Source organism: Schistocerca americana, chromosome 3 (genome assembly GCF_021461395.2).
Source record: "Schistocerca americana isolate TAMUIC-IGC-003095 chromosome 3, iqSchAmer2.1, whole genome shotgun sequence".
NCBI lineage: Eukaryota > Metazoa > Arthropoda > Insecta > Orthoptera > Acrididae > Schistocerca > Schistocerca americana.
The window spans coordinates 232,724,479-232,750,554 of NC_060121.1; the positions used below are offsets into that span (position 1 = coordinate 232,724,479).

At 38.5% G+C, this 26,076-nt stretch overlaps 1 protein-coding gene and 1 pseudogene across 1 annotated transcript in view; one reads left to right on the forward strand and one right to left on the reverse strand.

The window, feature by feature from the left end:
• Positions 1-26,076, reverse strand: part of LOC124605275 — a 177,710-nt gene that overhangs the window by 22,049 nt on the left and 129,585 nt on the right. Inside the window, exon 8 of the mRNA XM_047136845.1 lies at positions 3,594-3,893. Coding sequence (XP_046992801.1) covers positions 3,594-3,893 — 300 coding nt within the window. The remainder of the gene's footprint in view (positions 1-3,593; positions 3,894-26,076) is intronic.
• LOC124607672 lies at positions 20,618-20,734 on the forward strand (annotated as a pseudogene).

A 26,076-nucleotide genomic window follows, 5' to 3' on the forward strand; every position in this document is an offset into this window, starting at 1 on the left:
ACACCCCTAAAACCTTAACACAACTAGGATCATCTGATGGAGGCTTGTCTTAGACTAAAAACCATCTGTTGCACTTTTTTATCATTCAGTAGGAAGACATTTGATTTAAACATCCTGCTTGAGTCACTGTCTCTGCAACACAAGCTTTGAGGCTGCTGAAATCATTACTGGTACTACAATGAATGAAAGTTGAATCATCTGCATATAGTACTGTCATGGACTCAATGAATGATGGCAGATCATTAATCATTATTAGGAACATAAAAGGTGCCAGTACAGATCCCTGTGGTACACCTATTTTAACTAATTCAATACATGACTTTTCTTTACCTACACAAACAGTTTGCTTGCAATTCTGTAGGTATAATTTTAATAGTTTACGGGTGTTACCTCAAATGCCATAGTACCCCATTCTTTCTAGGAGTATTTTATGCTCTACACAGTCAAGAGCCTTACTTAGATTACAGAGGTAACTAGAGCAAATCCTTTATCCTCAAAAACTTGATGTATGTGTTTGACTACTGAGTCTATAGCATCAAGAGTTGACAAGTTCTTCCTAAAACCATACTGTGATTTGCTAATTATTCCTGCATTTTCAAAGTACACAGATAACTGTTGGTATACTACACATTCAAACACTTCAGAGAGAGCTGGGACAATGGATATTGGTTTGTAACTTGAAGGTGAGTCAATATCTCCGGTTTTATATATTGGGACTACCCTAGACACTTTTAGCTCATTTCTTGCTTCCCCATGCCCTTCATCCCACACAATGTTGTGTCTAGCTTTTAACTGTCCACCCATTCTGTGGATGCCTTAGACTCCATATTCCCAAGCTCTTTAGCAATCTTCAGAGCCTCACTCTGCAACATGATTCCAGACAAAGATAATTTTTTTGCCCCTGCACTTATGAACCACTTCCACACTATCTCATTAATCGCTTCATTTCCTATTTTCTTCACCTTTCCTTTCTTTTACATGTTCCCTTTTATCCATTCATCCCATACCTCATCCTCGATTCTTGAAGTTTCATAGATTTTTGTTTTCCCGCATTTTAAATGCAATATTATTTTGCACACAGACAATTTGCCTTTCTCACTCTTCTCAATTACCATAATCTTTTTGTTAAATGTTAGTGACACAAACTTTTTGTTCGACATCCTATTGTCACTTAAAGTGTTACAAGTTAACTGAAACTTGCAGAAAATAATGCAGATAATGCATTTCCTTGGAATGTGTGTCCTTGCCAGATAAAACTATAGTTTAACAGAACAACACTCAACTCTTCCACATAACAGCATTGCCAGGACTGTGCAATCTTTGTGTTCGAAGTAGCATCCTCATACACACATAAATAACTAAGGTATAGCATAATACAATAGTATTGTAGAAGCTTTTGTCCAAATTATAAAATCAATTATTAATTAAGTCTTAAAATTTGCATTTCATTTCTGCATTTGAGACATCCCTCTTTGTGCAAAAAATTAGCATATAAAAGTGTATTTGGGAGTCAGTACTAAAATATTTGTACAATTTGGCCAGATTCCCAAATTATAAACATTCTGCTTTGGTGAAGTTTTACTGTACTTATAATGAAACTAATAAATTTTGTTTGGATTTAGGACTTTCTGACCATTGTGCTCTGTTTTTGGAGTTAACAAAAAAATGGAACCTTACTCTAAAAAAAATCTATGCCAAAATACAGTTCATCATAGATTAAACAAGTTACAACAGACTATAGTATTTCAGGTTCTGCAAATGTTTCTAAATTCTTAGAAAGCTTTTGACACATTTTAATGATAATTTGCCTCTTACTGAATACAATAAAAATTATCAAGTAAAGTAAAGTGAATTATTGAGGAGTAAAAACATCCAGTGCGAGAAAAAGACAGCTATTCATAGAATTAAAACACAACAAATTACTGAGTTTATTACCTATGGAAAAAATCACAAAAATATTTGTAAGAAAATCTTGAAGGTAAAAAAAGAATTATTAGATAACAGATTTCCTTGGAAAATGTAAATAAGACAATGACATTATGGTCAGTGAACAAAGCTGAAACAGATGCTACAGTTAGTGGCCATGATATTTCTAAAATTGATGTAGAGGACAAAACTGTTTTAAATTCTGCTCAAATGTAAGAACTGTTATGTAATTCTTTACAAATGTAACTAAATCAAACACCAATCATGCCGATAAAGTTTTCACCACCGTGTAGTTTGAAGGTGAATCTCTCACTAAACTCAGTGAAACTACAGCAAAAGATATAGAAATTGCAGCATAATTTCAACTTGACTATAGCTTTTAATAAAGGAACAAATATCCAATGAATAACTATACAAAGTGTCTTTTGGTGCACTTACAAAAAGCATGATTACAAACTATGGTATAGAATAACTTGATAATTTCAACTTTTTATCTGATACAGGGTGCAAGTGTGAAAAATTAGCTTTCAAATGAGTCTTTTCAGCATCAAAAATAATATCCAACTCTTTAAACAACAACTTTGAAATTTTACTAATGGGGACATCCTACACATACTGGATCGATGACAGTCAGTTGCTATATGTCAAATATTGAAGTGTCACTTGTAGTTACAATCAAGAAAGCACTGCATCTTTAGTAAGATGGTTAGATTTTTTAATGTTGTTCACTATGCACCTCAACAAGTACTCAAAATCTGCTTTTATTACTCAAAAGTAGTTCATGAATGGATCTACATTTATGAGTATTAATTCTGTAAATACCATTCAACATCTCATGTAAGAACACAATAATTCTATTCCTTGAGACACAATAGGTGTACTTCACAGATGACATGAAATCACCACTTGCCAAATATTTAAGTGTTACTTGCAGCTTCACACAACCTGGGGCTACATCCCTCATATGTGTTTCTGATCTTTGACTGGAGTTTGATACACTACTCAACAAACACTCAAAATTTGTTTTTGTCATGATAAAATGGTTATGAATGAACTTTCATCTTTCAATGTAAATTCTTTTCCAAGTGTATTTGTAACCCCCATTGTCTTGCTGCACAAAATCCATTTTATGTCCAACATTTGCATTTTCTTTTCTTTTCAGAACATTTAACTCTGACTCACTTTTACTGGCACAATCTGTGCTACTTCATTAACATCTGTCCAAATCATTTCAACTGGCACTGGCATCATTTTGAAAATTGTAGAACTACATAGCAGTTCTGATTTACTGTGTGAACTGTGGCTCATGCTGCGACTGCAAAATGTCACCAGCTGTGGCATCACATCAGTTGCTGTTTGAGTCTAGATATACTACTGAAATTTAATAATAAAATGCATTAACAAATAAATAATTTCATCAAATCACTTTCAGGGTGATGTGATTCTCTTGTATTAAATTAATGTTAAGTCTTTGGTTATCTCTATTATTAACAGCAGTTTAGTTGAACTAGAATTCTTAAAATTACTTCTGAAGTGGTAAATGAAGAAGTTTGGGGTAGACATCTTGTAATACTACAGCAGTTAGCTACATTGAGCATCACGCAACCTTTCTGCAGCACTGTCAGTTAAGCAAGTGGTTTTAATGTATCATTTAGTGTGATAAGTACCTGAAAACCGAATGATGGTTGTGGTTGATATTTCATCTTCTTCACGTTTTATCTTTACTGTACAAGTCCATTCTCCAAGATCCCTCATTTCCACACTCTTGATACTCAACTGACAGAGACCAGCTTCCATAATGTGAACATAGGATGATGCATTTTGAAGAGGTCCAAATACAGCTCCATCAGGTCGCTTAAATGAACAGTATTCCATAACATACATAGGTGATACCATCTGACAGCCTATTGTTATACTGTCACCAACATGTGACACAACCATTTCATTTACCGCAGTTAAAGGGATTTCTGAAACACATAAACATTGATTATTGGTGGTAAAAATAAGAACAGGTGATATGTAATGTCATGAAAGAGATATATATATATATATATATATATATATATATATATATATATATATATATGCTATGGTCATCGGTCCCTCAGAGAGAGAGAGAGAGAGAGAGAGAGAGAGAGAGAGAGAGAGAGAGAGAGACAGACAGACAGACAGAGAGCGCATATGCATGCATGTACAGATGCACTCGAGAATCATAAAAGTGTTATGATGTGCTCAGGAGGAAGCACTTGCTGTCACTTACAGCAGACTCTTCTAATGCTACCTCATGGGACATGGGCAACTGTGAGAGTCTGCCAGTGAGCAGACATAGCTAATGTAGGCTACCTGCCAGTGTGACTTTTTCCACCATACTTGTACCTTGTACTGCCTTGTGCATGAAATATTTGCCCATCATTATCCATGGACACTAGGATGAGCTGAGGCATACAGCCACACAGGCTTTAGCCCAGGTACCTCACTGCCCAATATCAGCCATTTGCCCACACATGTCCATCATAGCCTGCAGGCATCAGGCTGCTAACAGCCAAGCATTTGAGCAGGAACAGCCTGACCTATGGAGTGACAGTGCCTGTGAAGTATGTGACCTCTAGAAGTAAGTAGACATCTGAAAGCTAGGATGACATTACCTTTATCATTTGAGTGGTGGAAGAGGAAAAAGGAAGGAGGAAAGTGGCCATGTAGTGTCACACAAAAAATTTTGCCATACATGTACCACACGTTAAATAACCAAATAGGAAAGAAAGATACAGTTTAATAACAAATGGTTTAGCACTGACCAACAGATCATAACAAGCAAGCTGACAGTCCAAAGACAGTACCCTCATAATCCATGTGAGTGACAACACTGGTTATTCTCTGCCATACTTAAGGGGCGTATTTGTGTAGATGTAGAAAGAGTGACGAAGTTCCATGATCCTGTATCACAGTACCATCTTTTCCAGATCTCCTGGATGACAGCATAGTGTTTATGATGCAAACATGACTAAGCTTGGAGGCATTGGCCTACAGCTCTGTTCAAACCACAATTCTGAATTTTACAAACTTGGACAGCTACAATGCCTGCAATGTCGAGACAGCTGAAATTATATAAAACCCTGTCTTGTGTAAATGTGTAGCAATGTAGAGATCTGATAGCTTTCAGTAATCATTATTTAAGATCAATTTCTTATGGTGGAATGAGGGCTGTGTAGTATTGGAATGAGAACAGGGAAGGGGCTGGATGGGTGAGGACATTGACTAACATAGGTTGAGGCCAGGAGGGTAATGGGAATGTAGGATATATTGCAAGGAAAGTTCCCACCTGTGCAGTTTAGGAAAGCTGGTGTTGATGGGAAGGATCCATAAGGCACAGGCTGTGAAGCAGTCACTGAAATGAAGGATGTCATGTTTGGCAGAATGCTCAGCAAAGAGGGTGGTTCACTTGTTTCTTGGCCACAGTTACTCGGAGGCCATTCATGCAGACAGACATCTTGTTGGTTGTCATGCCCACATAGAATACAGCACAGTGGTTGCAGTTTAGCTTGTAGACCACATGACTGGTTTCACAGGTAACTCTACATTTGATGGAGTAAGGGATCTTAAGCACTGGACTAGAGTAGGTGATGCTGGCAGGATGTATGGGACAGGTCTTGCATCTAGGTCTATTACAGGGGTATGAGCCATGAGGTAAGGGGTTGGGAGCAGGTGCTATGTAGGGGTGGATGAGTATATTGTGTAGGTTTGGTGTACAATGGAATACCACTGTGGGAGGGGTGGGAATATAGTGGGCAGAACATTTCTCATTTCAGGGCATGACGAGAGGTAGTCGAAACCCTCCCAGAGAATGTAATGCAGTTGCTCCTGTCCCGGGTGGTATTCCTCAGCAGCACTTCCCTCTCTGCCTCCCCTACCCTACTATCCCTCCCCATCCCCGCCCCAGCCTCCTCCTTACCCCCGCCCAATCACCACTCCCATCATGTGCTGGTGCTGCTGCTTGCAGTGTGGCTTCAGTTGCCTGAGACTGCAGTCATGTGTGTTGGAGTTGCATTTGTGTGTGTGTGTGTGTGTGTGTGTGTGTGTGTGTGTGTGTGTGTGTGATCATCTTTTTTTGACAAAGGTCTTACTGGCCAAAAGCTTTATTTGTGACAGTCTTTTTGTTATGTCTATCTGCGACTCAGCATCTCCACTATATGGTGAGTGACAACTTTCCTTTTCATATTATTGTTACATTCCATCCTGGGTTTTCCATTGTTTAAAAACAAAACTGTTGTACCTACTGCTTGTGTGTTTATACACACTAATCTGTAAACCTACAAGACTAATTTTCATGGAATTATCACAGAGACTTGAACATATCTTGTAGCAACACATAGGTTTAATTTCATCAAAATCAAAGAAGGGGAAAAAAGATATCATAATTTAAAGTTTTATCTGAAATTGTCTGCTCATCTTAGTAGTTTGGATTTTTAATCATCACAGCACTGTACACCAAAAAGCTAATGGATGGTATTGTTAGTCTTACAATACACCAAAGAATCAAAAGATGGGGTTGTTAGTTTTTTAACTCAGTGATAGATATATTTTCGTGTTAGTGACGGAATTTAGTGCCAAAATCTTATCTTTAAAAATACAGACTAATATTGAATTTCCATAGCTTGAATATAAGGATTTACTGCTTTTGCTTCATTTATTAAAAACTTAGCACTATTGCTTTGCTTCTTTCAGTGGACTTTATTTATATTATATGCTATGAAAAACTAATTTATTAAGTTTGCTTTGTGATTTGAATGCCTACTCACTACTGATTGTGTTTTGTTTACGAAAAAAATGTCTAGAAAAAGGTTTGAGTCTTTGTCTGTACACCAGAATGAGTAAAAGACTGAGGACTACATGGTTTTCTGAATCCAATGCGGATCATGAGGCAAGAATAGGTGCAAGTTGAGAACACTAACCTTTAACTCACTCTTTGCAAACTCCTCCTGAAAGAGAGGTGTGATCTTACTCTGATCAAAAGCATCATGCATTATCTAACTCCTGCATTTGCAGAGGTTTAAAGTTACTTCTCTTCAAAGTGACATCGTAGAATCAGAAATTTTAATGGGAAGTGGCACAGGCAAGTGAGATTTTATACATTGAATCCTGCTTATTCATTAACAATTTACTATTTTTCGTTAAATGTCCACAGTTCCTGGTGAGTTTATGTTATGGCATGACCTGTATGCTGTGGGTATGGACCCTAGTGTCAGTTGCCTTTTGTGTGACCAGCTCTATGTCTCTCTCTCTCTCTCTCTCTCTCTCTCTCTCTCTCTCTCTCTCTCTCTCAAATTCAGAAGCAAACTAACTCTTCACACATGTCCCCAATCATACTGCTTCAGTCTCTGTAGACAAAGAAGCTTTATGAGTCAAAAATAAATACCAAGCATATTAAGTCTTGGGTTGGTTCAAATGGCTCTGAGCACTATGGGACTTAACATCTATGGTCATCAGTCCCCTAGAACTTAGAACTACTTAAACCTAACTAACCTAACGACAGCACACAACACCCAGTCATCACGACAAAGTCTTGGGCACAGCTATATATGAATACCCAGGTAACACAAGCTTTCTCAGATAATGTGAAAATAAAAATGTACAGTTTCTGAATAAGAACAAGAACCAATTAAGTTTCTATGGGTATAGCAAACTGATATGAGTGTGACAATGGTAAATAGTTTGAGGACATCATAAGTTTATTCTTAATTAAACACTCAGCTACAGCAGAAATTAAATAAATATTGAAAAACAATTTTTCCCTCGTAACTTGTAACACAGGGCTGGGAAGAAGACAATGATTTAGTGCCTCCTCAAACATAATGAGGTCATTAGAGACAGACACAAGTGAAAACTGGGTAAGAATAAGGATTGAAATCAGCTGTCCTTTGAGAGAAATGATCCTGAAATTTGCTGTACACAACTGTGCAAATCAAGGAAAATTTAAAAATAAATGGTTGCATATGGATTTTATCTCCGATCCTCCTGAATGCAACTCCCATGTCTTAATCACCACATCACATACTCAGTCAGCTGTAACAGAGTTCTGATGGCTGGATAATAATCCCCCAATGGTATTGGTGATTAAACAACAACATACAATGGTAATGCTAAAAAGTATGTTTTCCATCATAGTTCAGGAGCTATGAAAAACCTTATAACCATAAATACATAAATTACCATAATAATTCCATAAATCTCATTAAAAGTTATTGTACATCATCAGCTATTATTAAGTGATGTACATGGTAATATTTTGTGTGTTCAGTATAATGATATCAATGGGGTCAGCATGTTTAGTTTATGGTTTAGTTGTATGTGTACTGATTTAATTTTGTGCTGCAGTGTCAGTCTGATGATTCTGTAATTTTCAAGTCATATATTGACATCCTTCCACATGAACCACAGACATTGCCAAGTTGGGGTAGCTTGTATGCCTCAGCAATGATAGCTGAAGCATAGGTGCAACCACAATGGAGGGGTATATGGGGGGAAGTAAGGCAAACATGTGATTCCTGAAGAGGGGCAACAGCCTTTTCAGTAGCTGCAGTGGCAACAGTCTGGCTGATTGACTGATCTGGTCTTGTAACATAAGTCAACATCGCCTTGCTGTGCTGGTACTGTGAAAGGCAGAAAGCAAAGGAAAATTACAGCTTTACTTTTTCCAAGAGCATGCAGCTCTACTGTTTGATTAGTTGATAATGACATCTTGCGTAAAATATTTTGGACGTAAAATAATTTCCCATTCAGACCTCCATGCAAGGAACACTCAGGATGACATCTTTAATAAAAAAAATAACAAAAACAATACTAGAATTCTACCAATTGTAGTGTGGAATATTAGATCCTTTGGTTTGGTAATTAGGTTAAAAAATCTGAAAAGGGAAGTGGATAAATTGAGGTTAAATATAGTGGGGATTGGTGAAGTTCAGTGGCAGGATGAACAGGACTTCTGCTCAGGTGAGTACATGGTCATAAATACAAAACCAAATAGTGGTAGTGCTGGAGTAAGTCTAACAATCAATAAGAAAATAGGAATTTGGGTAAATTACTATGAGAGCATGGTGAATGAATTATCATCCATAAGTCAGAGACACAACACAAACACCCATCACACTAGTAAAAGTTTATACAACAACTGGCTCCACAGATGATGAACTGATTGAAAGAATATGAGCCCCATTATTGCCAATTTGTTTATAGAAGTTTTTGAGAATGTGCCTTAGAGTCAGCAGCTTTGAAACCTGCATTTTTTTCAGATATGTAGACAACACTTTTGTTCTTTGGCCTTGTGTTAGAGAAAAATTGAATGTCTTTTTAGAACACCTGAATTCAATCCATTTAAATATTTATTTCATAAGGGACAGGCCATTTATAGGAAGCCTACTCACACTGCAGGCTCATAGTTGTCACCATCTGGCTCAGCATGAGAGGGTACTTCATCCCTTGGTTTACAGCATCCATATCATCTTGGACCTTGAGAAGTTTCATCCGAATGGTTATTGTGAAAGGCAGATCACACATGCATTGCACTTTTGACCAACTGTGCACCAGATGAGTGATGATGAAATCAAGGTGGCAACAATGTCTATGGTCTTTTTGACCTATGCAGGGAGCATTTTGAACACGACTGGTCACATTTTGTGAAAATATGATGTGAAGTGTATTTTTTGACCACCATGTAAGATCATGGTCCTTTTAAGTTCCGTAAAGGACAATCTCAGTTTGCCTAAGGCAGATGTCTAATGTATTTCTTGCAGTTGTGGCATGTCATATATTGGTTAGACAATCAGGACTGTGGAGAACTGGTGTACTGAGAATAAGCAGCATACATGCTTACAACAGCCAAGCAAATTCACCATTACAGAACATTATCTTGGCACCAGTCATCTTATGGAATATAACAACACAGAGATTTTGGCATACACTTCCAGCTATTGGGGTACTGTTCTTAAAGAAGCTGTAGAAAATAAATTAGCAAGTAACTTTATCAATAGAGATGGTGGTTTTTGTATGGAACCATGCTCTCTTACTTGTCAAAAAATAGAGGAACAGAGTTTATGCTGCCTCACCCATTGATTATTAATTTCACTGTCAGTAACTTCTGATTTACAGAGAGAGAGAGAGAGAGAGAGAGAGAGAGAGAGAGAGAGAGAGAGAGAGTTATCTTTCCAGAGCTTCTCTGAAAACTGAGGTTTTAAATAATTTCCTTGCACAGCATTTTCTTGCTGCAAATTTTGCCTTAGTAACAGCTGGGTGTTCTGCTGTTGAAATATCAGTGGTTGCCAGAAATATCACATGGCTGCATTCCCGTACGTTATTTGAAGATTGAAAGAATGTATGATGAAATAAAACAAATTATTCAGGTATTTAAGGGACAGGAAAATTTAATTGTGATAGGTGACTGGAATTCAGTAGTAGGAAGAGGAGGAGAAGGAAAAGTAGTTGGAGTAGATGGGCAGGGGGGAAAGTCATAAAAGAGGAAGCCTCCTGGAAGAATTTTGCACAGAGCGTCTTCACTAACACATGTTTTAAGAGTCATGAAATAAGGTTGTGTGCATGGAAAAAAGGGCTTGAGACAATGGAAGGTTTCAGGTTCAGAGATTTTGGTATCAAATTTTAAACCATAAGACTGAGACATTTCTGGGGCAGATGTGAACTCTGGCCAGAAGCTATTGGTTATGAGCTGTAGATTAGTTCACTGCAGTTTGCTTTATTTTTTGTCCATTGATCATATTTGATGATGATTTTAGACATGTCACATTGCCAGTTTTGTATGGAATAAACAAATATATTAGAAATTTGTCATTGATAAAAAATAATGTTGACAGGTAATCAAAAGCGACCAGGTATTATAGGCACAGTATAGAAACACAAAAACTATTTTTAGTGATAACCAGTGCTTATAAATACCAATAGCCTGCATTAATTTACACAACAGTCTTGCAGACATAAGGAAAGTCTACAAAGTTGAATGTTCTCACCTTACTGCCAAAATTGTAATACATGTATAAAAACTGTAGACACACTGTAGAAAATAATTAGACAGTTACACATAGTGAAAACTCATATTTGCACCAACACACAGGATCAGGAACACAAGTTTCCACTTTGTATGTTATCTTCTATATTTTCAGCACTACACTTTGTCTTTCTTTTTCCTTATTTCAAAATACTTATTTTCCACAAGAAAAAGCAAATGTTTTATCCTAGTCCCTACAAGTACTACTTCACCAAATACCTACATCCAGAGATGAGATGTTCAATCGGCTTTTTTTTTTAAGGTGCTCATTTCCTTTGTGCTCTTTACACTAAGTAGCAGTCTGTTGTAGAATAAGCTACCAGCATATGTTGGGCCCCTGTCTGTATTTGCAATTTGTTGCCCCGGATATGGTAATTTTCTCTAGTTCTTGGTGCTGGTCATAAAAATCTCTATTTGGAGGTGCTGTAAAATTTGCTATTAAAAGAAATATTTTCTCATATATGTACAAACTTGCTGGAGTTAATATTTTAAATTCTTTGAATTAGTTTTTTGCAGGATTCCTAAGGTGTTAGTTTTGCTATGCATCTGATGGCTTTCTTTTGAAGTTTTAAAATTCCCTGAATGTGTACTTCTGTTGCTCCTCCCATCACTGGAATACACATGGTAAGATAAGTCCATACCTAGTACATTACTGTGACCACCATATACACATATTTTTTCATTAAGAATGCATCTGTACCAATATTTATCAATGTGGCTTTCTTAAGAAAAAAATTTGTCCATCTCTATTCCCAGAAACCTACTACCATCCACTTGTTCTTAGTCTGCACCCACAGTGCTCAGAACAAGAACCTCTGAGCTGTTAGTTCTGTTTGTTTCAAATTTAGTACACATTGGTTTCTTCCTGTTGATCAATAAATTATTTTCTCTAAAATTTTATTCTGCCATTTGCATGTTGTCAATAGCTGTCTTTTTCAAATCCTTTACTGAGTCAGTATTTACCAGTTAATCTGGCTTATTCACATAGACAATAACTGTTTCATTTAGTGCAGTGGGCACATCTGTTACACATGGTACAAGATATAGAGCAGAGGTTATAGTATTGAACCATGAGCTACTCCATTTTGCATCTGCAAGAAATCAGAGTAGGCATTTTTCTCTGTATTTTCGGTTTTATGTTTTATTTCAACCCATTCTTGCCTGTTTTCAACAAAGGTTTTTATAATATCCACAGCTTTTCCTCTTAAGCCATAGCAGTCCCAGTTTCTCTAGATTAATTCTGTAACTAGGGATAGGAAAATGTAGCTTATATTGTTGTAAAAGTTCACATCTGTTTTTTGTTCTAAAATGATTAGATGCCAACAATTTAAAGGCTTGTCATGCTACATGATTGTAAACAAACAAGCCTTAGTGCTTTGCAATTGACTGTTAAAAAAAACTTCCTAGCACTTAAATCTATATTTGGTGTTAACAAATCTCTCTTCTTCAAATTTCTTTTCTTCCCATTGCCAGTCAATAATTAATATCCTCTTTACTTTGGCCATCATCAGTTATTTTTCCACCCAAATAACAAAACTCATCTACTGCTGTGAGTGTCTTCTTTCCTAACCTAATTCCCTCTGCATTGCCTGATTTAATTTGACTACATTCCATTGTTCTTGCTTTTGTTTTTTTATATTCATCTTATACCCTCCTTTCAAAATAATATCGATTTCATTCAACTGTTCTTCCAAGTCCTTTGCTGTCTCTGACAGAATTACAATGTTCTTGGCCAATCTAAAAGTTTTTATTTCTTCTCCCTGAAATTTAATTCGACAGTCTAACAGCCATGGACCAAGGGAATCAGGTAACTGCAGAATCTCTTGACTTACAAAAAGCATATGACTCAGTACTTCACAGAATATTGACAAAATTTCTACATCAACATCTACACACATACTCTGCAAGAGTACTCTTTACTAGTCATTTCCTTTCCTGTTCCACTTGCAGACAGAGCGAGGGAAAAATGGCTATCTACATGGCCCCATATGAGCCCTAATTTCTTATATCTTATCTTCATGGTCATTATGCAAAATGTATAGTGGTGGCAGTAGAATCATTCTGTAGCCAGCCAGAAATGCTGGTTCTCTAAATTTTCTCAATAAGATTCCTTGAAAAGAGTGTCTCCTTCCCTCCAGGGATTCCCATTTAAGTTTCTGAAGCATCTCTATAATACAGGGTGATTCAAAAAGAATACCACAACTTTAGGAATTTAAAACTCTGCAACGACAAAAGGCAGAGCTAAGCACTATCTGTCGGCTAATTAAGGGAGCTATAAAGTTTCATTTAGTTGTACATTTGTTCGCTTGAGGCGCTGTTGACTAGGCATCAGCATCAGTTGATGCTAAGATGGCGACCGCTCAACAGAAAGCTTTTTGTGTTATAGAGTATGGCAGAAGTGAATCGACGACAGTTGTTCAGCGTGCATTTCGAACGAAGTATGGTGTTAAACCTCCTGATAGGTGGTGTATTAAACGTTGGTATAAACAGTTTACAGAGAATGGGTGTTTGTGCAAAGGGAAAAGTTCTGGACGGCCGAGAACGAGTGATGAAAATGTAGCACGCATCCAGCAAGCATTTGTTCGCAGCCCAGGAAAATCGACTCGAGAACTAGCAGAGAGCTGCAAATTCCACAATCAACTGTATGGAAAGTCCTACGAAAAAGGTTAGTTATGAAACCTGAACTACCCGAGGCGATGGATCGGCCGCCAGGCAACCCGTGACAGAGCACTTCATCACTGGCCTCCAAGAAGCCCTGATCTTACCCCCTGCGATTTTTTCTTATGGGGGTATCTTAAGGCTATGGTGTTTCAGCCACCTCTCCCAGCCACCATTGATGATTTGAAATGAGAAATAACAGCAGCTATCCAAACTGCTACGCCTGATATGCTACAGAGAGTGTGGAACGAGTTGGAGTATCGGGTTGATATTGCTCGAGTGTCTGGAGGGGGCCATATTGAACATCTCTGAACTTGTTTTTGAGTGAAAAAAAACCTTTTTAAACACTCTTTGTAATGATGTATAACAGAAGGTTATATTATGTTTCTTTCATTAAATACACATTTTTAAAGTTGTGGTATTCTTTTTGAATCACCCTGTACTTTTATGTTGTTCAAACCTACTGGTAAGAAATCTAGCATCCCACCTCTGAATTGCTTCAATGTCTTTCAAACCAATCTGGTGTGGCTCCCAAACACTCAAGCAATACTTAAGAACAGGTCACACTAGTGTCCTATACATCGTCTCCTCTACAGATGAACCATACTTTCCTAAAATCCTCTCACTTAACCAAAGTCAGTCATTTGCCTTCACTACTACAGTTCTTACATGCTTATTCCATTTCATATCTCTCGGCAGTGTTACCCCTAGATATTTAAATCATGTGACTGTGTCAAGCAACACAGTACTATCACTGTAGTTGAACATTATTTGTTTGTTTTTCCTACTGAACTATATTAACTTACATTTTTCTGCATGTAGAGGTCTCTGCAATTCATCATACAAACTAGAAGTTTTGTCTAAGCCATTTTGTATTGTCCTACAGTCACTCAATGATGGCACCTGCCCATACACTATTAGCTAACAGCCACATATTTCTGCCCACCCTATCCAACAGGTCATTTATGTATACAGAAAACAACAACAGTCTTAGCACACTTGCCTGGGGCACTGCTGATGACACCCTTGTGTCTGACAAACTTTCACTGTTGAGGACAATGTAATGAGTTCTATTAGCTAAGAAGTCTTCAAGTCACTCACATATCTGGGGACTTGTTCTGTATGTTCATTAACAGTGTGTAGTGAGGCACTGTGTCAAATGCTTTTTGCAAATCTATGAATATGCTTGTTACCCTTCAACCATGGCTCACATAATACTGCAGGAGAAAAGAGCAAGCTGAATTTCTCACAAGCAATGCTTTCTAGCACCATGCTGATTCATAGACAGAAGCTTTTCTGTCTCAAGGAAATTTGTTATACTCAGACTGAGAATATGTTCAAGAATACTGCAGCAAACTGATGTAAAGGCTACTGGTCCATAATTTTGCTGGTTCATTCTTTTACCCTTTTTATACAAAATACTGGATTCACCAGACTTCTTTCCAATCATTTGGAACTTTGTGCTGGGCAAGAGATTCGTGATAAATACAAGCTAATTAAGAGGCCAATGCTGTAGAGTACACTTTGTAAAATCAAATTGGGATTCCAACCATTTTGGTGACTAGATTGCTGATTTCTTGATAGTGATGATGCAGCATGTTATCTTACAAGAAGAATCAACTCCATTTATAAAGTTAATTCAAGCAAGAATTTATGTAGCTTTACACAAACTGCTATCAGCTGTTTACATGCTCACAGAGTAAAAATTGTGTACTAAAATCATCAGAGTTATGTTGATATCTATTACATATACCACCCAGCTCCCAAAGGGGTAGGGGTGGGGATAAAATGGTTGGTATTGCCTGACATCTCAGATTCCCTGTGTGACCAGTGTGTTGTTTGGGTAGTATCAGAATGTATGTGAACAGGTATTCATGCACAAGCATGCACTGAGCAGAGAGTAGGGGCAAAGAAGATGGATAGTGAGAGGGGGACAGAAAAGGAGGGGAGGGGGAGATGGACAGGTAGAAGCGGGAAGAGGAGGTGGACAGAGAGGAGAAGGGGAGATAGACAGAGAGAGGGTGATGAGGCAATGGACAGAAAGATGTGGGAGGAGGGGGTGGTGGAGGTGGATAGAGATGGAGGAGGAGGAGGATATGCATGGAGAGAGTGGGAGGAGGAAGAGGAGATGGACAGTGGGAGGAGGAGAACAAGGAAATGCACAGAGAGACTGGGGGGGGGGGGGGCAAGAGGACATGGGCGGACAGATGGGGAAGGATGAGGAGATGGACAGACAGATGGGGAAGGATGAGGAGATGGGCAGAAAGAGGGAGGTACGAGGAGGAGATGGAGAAAGAGAGGGGGAGTGTGTGGAAAGGAGAGAGATTGGGGGTGGCGGGGGGGAGAGGAATAGACAGAGAAACAGGGAGGTTGTGGAATGGACAGAGAGAGAGAGAGAGAGAGAGAGAGAGAGAGAGAGAGAGAGAGAGGGGGGGGGGGGGGGGAAGGGAGAACAGACAGAGAGGGGGGAGGAGGAGGAATGGGCACAGAAAGGAGAGGAGGAGATGTGTACAACGCATGTGACACACATGCAAGGATGAAGACACAGATAAAAGACTAGTATTCTGATAAAATGAAGAATGAATGGCTAAAGGGTTTTCTTTTACTTTGGTTTTGAATATCTGGGGTTCTATAATTTCAGGTATATCAATTGGTAAAGTGTTAGAGCCTTTTGCACCAGCTTACAAAAATCCATTGTGAACTTTACATAGGGATCATAATATGGTTCTAACGAATATCAGAGTTTATTTTAAATTCACTCTTGTTATTAACTCTCATTATTAACAATAAGTGTAAGAATCTCTATGTCCCCTAAGAGGGTTCTGCAAGATGGTTGTTTATTGACATTGTGACAAGGCGTTCGATACAGTTCCCCACAGTCGTTTAATGAACAAAGTAAGAGCATATGGACTATCAGACCAATTGTGTGATTGGATTGAGGAGTTCCTAGATAACAGGACGCAGCATGTCATTCTCAATGGAGAGAAGTCTTCCGAAGTAAGAGTGATTTCAGGTGTGCCGCAGGGGAGTGTCATAGGACCGTTGCTATTCACAATATACATAAATGACCTTGTGGATGATATCGGAAGTTCACTGAGGCTTTTTGCGGATGATGCTGTGGTGTATCGAGAGGTTGTAACAATGGAAAATTGTACTGAAATGCAGGAGGATCTGCAGCGAATTGACGCATGGTGCAGGGAATGGCAATTGAATCTCAATGTAGACAAGTGTAATGTGCTGCGAATACACAAAAAGATAGATCCTTTATCATTTAGCTACAAAATAGCAGGTCAGCAACTGGAAGCAGTTAATACCATAAATTATCTGGGAGTACGCATTAGGAGTGATTTAAAATGGAATGATCATATAATGTTGATCGTCGGTTAAGCAGATGCCAGACTGAGATTCATTGGAAGAATCCTAAGGAAATGCAATCCAAAAATAAAGGAAGTAGGTTACAGTACGCTTGTTTGCCCACTGCTTGAATACTGCTCAGCAGTGTGGGATCCGTACCAGATAGGGTTGATAGAAGATATAGAGAAGATCCAATGGAGAGCAGCGCACTTCGTTACAGGATCATTTAGTAATCGCAAAAGCATTACGGAGATGATAGATAAACTCCAGTGGAAGACTCTGCAGGAGAGACGCTCAGTAGCTCGGTACGGGCTTTTGTCAAAGTTTCGAGAACATACCTTCACCGAAGAGTCAAGCAGTATATTGCTCCCTGCTACGTATATCTCACGAAGAGACCATGAGGATAAAGTCAGAGAGATTAGAGCCCACACAGAGGCATACCGACAATCCTTCTTTCCACGAACAATACGAGACTGGAATAGAAGGGAGAACCGATAGAGGTACTCAAGGTACCCTCCGCCACACACCGTCAGGTGGCTTGCAGAGTATGGATGTAGATGTAGATGTAGATACTTCTGTAGCTGCAAAGCCATAGTGACTCAAAGTGTTCAAGTATGTTGACAGTCTTGTTTCCAGGTCAACGCAATGGAAAAGATTTCTAAGCACAAAGCTGACAGAATTGAACCTTTTGGTTAACTTGTACACATGCTGATGTCACCTCAGTCTATTACTCATCCGGGTGCCCAGAAACTTCACATGTGGAGCCTCATCCAGTGTATGCCGATTGAGCTGTGCTTGTAATTTCTGTAATGTATTTTTATTTCTTTGGAATTGCATAATATGAGTCTTTGTAGGATCAAGTTTGAACTGTCACCACCTGTGAACCAGTTATGACATGGTTCCATTAATAACTTGGCTGTATCAGGTATGGATGTGTTTGGATCTTTTATCAATATACTTGTGTCATCAGCAAACATTAGAGTTTTTAAGGAGTCTTCCACTGCACCAGGTAAATCACTACTGTAGATCTAGAACAGGAAAAGTCCAAGCTTAGAATCTTGAGGGATGCCATGTTTAATGTTTCTCCACTATGAATTTAGTCTTCATTCTATTTTGTATCCTTAAATAATGTGATCCCCTGTTTCCTGTGCGAACACAAGACTTCAACCATGCAAGAGAAAGGTGTTTAATACCATACCATTTGAGTTCCCCAAGAAGACTTTGGCAAGTCATTGAAAATACCATCAGGATAACTGTTCTTCTTCAGTTCTATCATCACTGAGTTCATGAGATCATGTATAGCTCTCCTAATAGACAAGCCTTTGTGGAAGCCAAACTGAGCTGTTGTGAGCTACATTCTCAATAAATTTAGAGAAGTTGGGAAGGATGGAGATGAGTCAATAATAAGGGAACACTTGCTTATCTCCATTTTTATAAATAGGTGTTACTATTACATGTTACAGTCTTTCCCAAAATACGTATTTACTTATTGACTGATTACAAAGGTAACTTGAGGGGATATTATTGAGTACGATTTTAGTACTCTGGTTGAAATATCATCATAGCCAAAAGAGTTACTGCTTCTTACTGGCGTAATAAATGCTATAATCTCCCTAACACAAGATATGACAAAACTGATGACTGATGGTAGACTATGCAATGCCACTCTAAGTAAAGCTAACAGATCTGCCTTTGATGGACTATTTTTTGCACTTTGCTCCCAGATGCTGTTAGAAGAATTCATTTGAATTTAACATTGTCTGCCTCAGGATACTGTTATAAGGGACTTTAATGTTATCTGTCTTGTCAAATTTATTCATTTCATTCAGAATAATGCTCCAAATTGTTCTTGCCTCTTTTACAGCACTAATTTTCAAAACTGTCATCTGTAACCCGAGGCCAGGTGAGTCAGAAAGCTGCCCAACACATTCTGCTGTCAGAACTGGAAAAGTGCTAAGCTGACACAGCAAAAGTCTCCACTCATCAATGAACTGAACTCGCTTACCACACATCAAGCCCTGCCACCTAATGCCGGGCCTGGAACCTTATCAATGAAGCAAGGTGTGAGGACCAGGTTGTCACAGTGGTGACCTGGATGATGCCATGCCTGCAACTGGTCCTGTGTTGCTTCTGGCCTACATGACCAAAAATGACATCCTGTCGTAACAGAGCTGGGTCGAGTGCGCATAAATACCACCCACTCCACCCCTGCAGTATCTGTTGTCAACAACAGCCCACACTGAGAAATAATCCGCACTGACTGTTGATCCAAGGTGGGTCGTACATGCTCAGTTACTGGACACTGTCTCCACCAGCCACAGATCAGTGGTTCACACCTCGCCCTGATGCTTCTAGGAGCTGAGCCGGTGCCTTCCAGCTGGGAGCCCTGGCTGGCTACCATAAACCAACTTCAGGGCACCTTCCAGGGATCCTTGGTTCACAGTCCATACTTGGGTGCCATCCACACCTGACTTGCTGCAAAACCCCCTCTTGCCTTATGTGCAGGCACTCTGCTGCTGCAGACCTGTATCTGAGGGGCTGCTAATGCTGTATCCTACATCAGCACCCCAAGTTTTGGGGTGCAGTGTGCCTCTTCTCTACACTGTCACTTAGCATACCAGTGATAGGCTGACAGTGCTGCATCAGCATCTGACATGGTACCATAGGAGACATGTTTATGGCATAAAGCCTTGCCATCACGTCCTGCTGAGTGGGGCTGCCACAGTTTTTTTCTTGCAATTGACATTGCCACTAGGGCCAACACGACCACTGGGGTGCCAATCACATCATCTGCATGAATTCTACTAAATAAATCTGTTGTTATTTTCATTGCCATTACAATTCCATGATGGCTGAGGAGCTGGTTCACTGTGATCACTGCCGAGATAGCCTTCCTGCAACATCATCTTATAAATTTATGGATTCAGTAATGCTTGGACCATCCTGACTCCACAGCATCCCATTGTTGGAATTCTTACTTTTATGTGCATGGTAAACGGCTTTTGCTGTCTTAGTGAAATGATGACTAACTTTGCAATAGTTGTGGCAGTGAATTTTTTACTCTTGATTAGAGTTATGTTAGTCTTTCTCTCTTCGTGGCACAAGATGTTTTCATTCCTGATGTGGGCCATCCCTTTTCTCAGCTTCCACTGCATCTGCCCTGGCACATTGTAAAAGAGAGTTGTATTCATAATGCTGGAAGAAAATTTTTAGGAAAGAATTGAAATTCTCATCTACTACATGTCGCTGGTAAGTTTTTCCCCTTTTGGATCTTGTAAAGTCACTTTGAAATGTTTAACTGAGTCATCTTTTACAAATCCCTGAAATTTTTTCTCCCTTTAATGTTGCAGTGTACTTGTGACTAAAGAAAGTTATTTCCCCTTATTGAAAATGTGTAATACAGTTCTTTGCTTGGGCTTGATATTAACAGTAAATTGACAACCCCAGATATTCAAAACGAAAATAAGAGAATCCTTCTTGTGCACAACCACAATTTATCAAAATATTTAGATGTAAATGCTACCTGTAATGTTTTATTAAACATTCTCATCTTTGCCAGTACAAAGACCTTTCAAAATGTCCATGTAAAGTTACATAAATGCTTTTTTGAAATTTTGTATAAAAACAGCAGCCAATGGCCTTGCCGCAGTGGTAACACTGGTTCCCGTCAGATCGCCGAAGTTAAGCGCTGACGGGCTGGGTTAGCAATTGGATGGGTGACATCCAGTCTGCCGAGTGCTGTTGGCAAGCAGGGTGCACTCAGCCCTTGTGAGGCAAATTGAGGAGCTGCTTGATTGAGAAGTAGCAGCTCCGGTCTCAGAAACTGCCATACGGCCAGGAGAACGGTATGCTGACTGCATGCCCCTCCAGATCCGCATCCAGTGACGCCTGTGGGCTGAGAATGACACGGCAGCCAGTCGGTACTGTTGGGCCTTCATGGCCTGTTCGAGAGGAGTTTAGTTTTTAGTTTAAGAGGGGCATAGAGTCAGAGAGTCAGTACACAGCTATCCTGGGCTTTGGCGACTCTCGTGACCTTGGAGCTGCTACTTCTCAATCAATTAGCTCCTCAGTTGGCATCACAAGACTGAGTCATCTCATTGCATTCCTCCCATCAATGAAAAATCCCTAGCTGTATCAGTAATTGAACCTCCACACAGCAGTTAGCCATGCTCACCAGTCAGCTATGGAGGCTGACAACTTTTTTCAACATAGCTATTTTTCTCCCAGTATACATGTATAAAATAATCTATAAGTAATTCTCATAATTATCAGTGTGAAAAGATTAGTACCAAGCAGAATCTGTTGTTAGTTTACAGGATGTCCATGAAAGAAAATTCCAGTTGGAGTGGTATATTATAACAGTTTAATTTAGACTATTTACCACAAATCATACATCAAATTGAAGGTAAACTAACCTTGTTTTTCTTATAAATGTTCAATGTGTGCAACTTTAGTTTTACAGCACACTTCCAACCTAAAATCCAATTATAATTTAATAATTTCCATAGCTAGCCAGCTAAATGTGCTATTGTCAACTTCTGTTCCCATAGTACCATTTGGTGTTATAGTGAAGATGACAACCATGAAGTCACAGTAGTGAATTGGGCAGATTCCAGGTCTATGACACTTATATCCAATAGTAAATTGCCACCACCTTTCAACAGTGTTCTAAGAAAGTGTGGATACAATCCTGACCTTATATTTTCCAGCAACACCATCACATGTCTGTGCATAAAGTCAGTATGCTCACCGATTCGTAAGTCTCAACAAAGATCAATTGTGTCAGATTTTGCCTGCAATACATCCACAGTATGTTTCATTTTGCCACAGATACTACTTTTTAAAAAAAGAAAAAACTGGAAGAAGTTTAAATCTCTCCTTGCTCCTTGATCAAGAGGTAATGCATATTAGTCCATACTCTGAGCAATACAACTAATACATAATTGCTGTGAACAAATGTTCTAAGATGTCCATCCCTCATGTATGTTGAATTACGCATGTGCAAGGGCTGCCCTTAAGATAGCATCAGACCTCAGTCACTACTACTCAACATTTGAACAAGACCCATTTGACAAAGAAACATCATCTTGTGGATTGTATTAACTCAAATCAGTATCAGTTGCCAAGTAGGGGCAGAGAGTCAAGCTTATGGAAGAAACTGATTTCAGCAAAAACAGTCAAAAAGCCTGGAAACTTCTGAGATGCCTCCATAATGATACATGCAAACATAGACAGTCAATGATATTGCCAATCAACTATTAATAAAGAGTAAATTTGACAACCAAAACATCAAGCCAAAATCTAGTAACATGTGTACTTCTGTTACCTAGCTGTCTAGACCTTACTATTTGGAAGAACTGCAGAGGGCAGGTAGTAAGTGTAACACAGAAAAGGCTGCTGGCTTGGATGACATTAGGAATGAGCAAATAAAGTGTTTCAGACCCAAAACATTAAAATGAATTTTAGATCTTTTTAATAACTGCTTATGCTCTGGAAGGATCCCTAGAATCAGCAGGAAAGCTCAAGTCATTACTATCCTTATACCTGTCACAGGAAACAAATAACCTAAGAATTACCATCCAATATCCCTTCTTACAAGGTAACCTCCCCATCGCACCCCCCTCAGATTTAGTTATAAGTTGGCACAGTGGATAGGCCTTGAAAAACTGAACACAGATCAATCGAGAAAACAGGAAGAAGTTGTGTGGAACTATGAAAAAAATATGCAAAATATACAAACTGAGTAGTCCATGTGCAAGATAGGCAACATCAAGGATAATATGAGCTCAGGAGCGCCGTGGTCCTGTGGTTAGTGTAAGCAGCTGTGGAATGAGAGGTCCTTGGTTCAAGTCTTCCATCGAGTGAAAAGTTTAATTTTTTATTTTCAGACAATTATTATTTGTCCATCCGTCCATCTGATGCAAGGTAACTGCATCGTAGTATGGGGACGTTACACCTAAACAAGCATCGAAACAAAACATATGTTTTGACAGAGCACAGGGAAAACTGTGTGACTGTGAAACTGTTGCATTCATTTGTTGCAGTTTATGTGACAAACTCTTGTGTTTTCATCACTTTTTTGGGAGTGATTATCACATCCACAAGAAAACCTAAATCGGGTAAGGTAGAAGAATCTTTTTGCCCATTCACCAAGTGTACAAGTTAGGTGGGTCGACAACATATTCCTGTCATGTAACGCACATGCCGTCACCAGTGTTGTATAGATTATATCAGATGTATTTTCCTGTGGAGGAATCGGTTGACCTATGACCTTGCGATTAAATGTCTTCGGTTCCCATTGGAGAGGCACGTCCTTTCATCTACTAATCGCACGATTTTGTGGTGCGGTCGCAAAACACAGATTATAACTTTGTGAAAATAAAGAAAGTAAGCTTTTCACTCGAGGGAAGACTTGAACCAACGACCTCTCGTTCCGCAGCTGCTCACGCTAACCACGGGACCACGGCACTCCTGAGTTCATACTATCCTTGATGTTGCCTGTCTTCCACATAGACTACTCAGTTTGTCTATTTTGCTTATTTTTTTCATAGTTCCACACAACTTATTCTTGTTTTCTCAATTGATCTGTGTTCAGTTTTTCAAGGCCTATCCACTGTGCCAACTTATAACTAAATCTGAGGGGGGGTGCGATGGAGAGGTTCCCTTGTTAGCCACCTGTATAAAATCCTTGAGGAAATGATTCTGAGCCACTTGAAGGAAGCAACTTGTGACAATGTTCCTGCTTTCTTTCTTTCTTTCTTTGTTGTTCTCGGTGTTGATGTATTGGCTAAAGAAATAGGGGATGGAAGTGCAGTACTGTCTACTGTAAATGAGTAGCCGACAGGTACAAGTTGTTTACTTTCACTTTCCACAACCCCCCCTCCATAGAAACATTTAATATGGTCAGTGCACTATTGTTTAGCTTTTGATAAGCCTCATTAATAGTTTGCAGGCAAACATCCACATACTGCTACAATAGTTTACTCTTGAATATCTACGACCACTAAAAACATAACCACATAATTCATAATTCACAGTTCTTTCAGAATAATGAGGTACATATGGAACAGACACTGTCATTGTTTTAACACATGGCCTGATTGTATTACACTTATTTCACAGTTACATTGATGCACTGTTGTTGTTCTAACCAACATAGGTTCCTCGTCAGAAACTTGGCTGTGGACTAAATGTCTCAGGACCGAAAATTGGGCCCTTATGTATCCTCACAATAATAGATACTGAAACTACACATTGTTTGATGCTTAATTTACAGTAATTACAATAAAAACTTAACTCATTAAATTAACTGAATACATCAAAAACTTCTATCTTTTTAACAGTTTCTTCTACTACAAGAGTTAGGCCAAATTATTTGTTAAAATCGTCAAATTAACATATACAGCTATGCAAACAATACTTTTGACAAAACTGTTAATTACTTTGGAATTAATTAAGGGCTAACATGTTTTCGAGGAGAGCCAAATAGATACTTTAAGATTATTAATTTTTCGTTTTGCAAATATTTATAATTAGTACAGAATTTATATTTGTTTGTAAGTCAACAATAGAATTTAAGTTACGAAACAATTACTGATTTCACCCTATAACAAAAGATACTAACTAGGCATAATCAAAATAAATTAGAAAATCAATTACATATATAAAACTAAGCACAAAATTAGATCTGGTGTTATATTCTTTAAAACTGAGGGCCAACCTTTCTCTTTTATGAAAATGCAAATTATACTCATGTATGTTAATGTTAATTAGTTAAAAGTGAAAAAATGAATTTAAAGCAGGCAGATGGCAAAACAAGAGGGGATGTAAAAACATCCTAGCTTGCTTCATCACAAACTGACTCTGCACTCATATATGAACACGTTGGTTTTAGACCTAGTGAAAGCTGCACTTTGCAGATCCTCAGTCTTATCCAGTACATCAAAAATGGTTTTGAATCACATACAAGCTCCAGCATGGCCTTTGTTGATCTGTCTGCTTTATGCAGCACTGTAAACCATAAATTACTTCCGAAAAAATTCTGTGAAATGTCAAATAATTCTGTTTTAACCACCTGAATTGCCAATTTCTTTAGCAACTGAAGATCCTTCATGCAGTTTTAAGGACAGCACAGTAGACAGAGACTACAGAGAAATGGGCTTCCTCAGGGCAGTACCCTGGCCGCTATACTCTTTAATATACAGATGAAAGACAAACAACTTCCACTATATACCAAAATTTTCTCTAGGTGGATGATCTCGTGTTGGTCACCCAGGGAGAGGATTTTGGTGATGTTGAAATAAACCTGTCTAAAGCACTGGAACAAAAAAAGGTCAGTTCTAAATTGATAATAAGTTAAGGCCTAATCTACCAAACTCAAGTCTGTGCTTTCCACTTATAAAGCAGACACACCAATCAACAACTACAGTGAGTTTAAAAAAATTTGTGATTTTTGGAAGTTCAATACAGAGCAAGTGGAGGGAAACATAGTTGCCAACGTCTGCTAGGTGCATCAGCAGGTGACCACACTATAATGGCAGGTTCACTTGACTGCATGCTACAATCTTTCTCAAATGCTGTTTAAAGAAATCAATCTAAACTCTCATTCTTGCACATCTTAAAGTTTAATTATTCAGATTCATGATGAAAGCCCTATCACTTCGTTAATGGTCATAGTAGTTGTGATATTTTGTTAGTAGGTAACTACCGCTAGAAATTTTTAGTTTGCAGTGAAAAATTTATGTTTGGTGCATGTTAGATTACATGTTGCTGCATATTAAATGAATATAATGTATTGAATCATTCTTTAAACTTGGAGCCATATCACTGTCTGTTCCAGCCTCAAGAAAATGAAATGTATGTAAAGTGCTCTATCATGAACTCATGCGTCAGTGAGAAAAACGGAGAATGAAAGTACATAAATCCTCATATCTCACAAATGCTCAGAGATATCAAAACAAGATTTTGGCAAATGATAGTGCACAAAGTGCTTTGTCATATGATTAATATATGAAACTTCCATACCTACTGTGATATTCAAGCAACTACAGTTTTTTTCAATGAAATAATGTAATTATTGAGAGTCATTC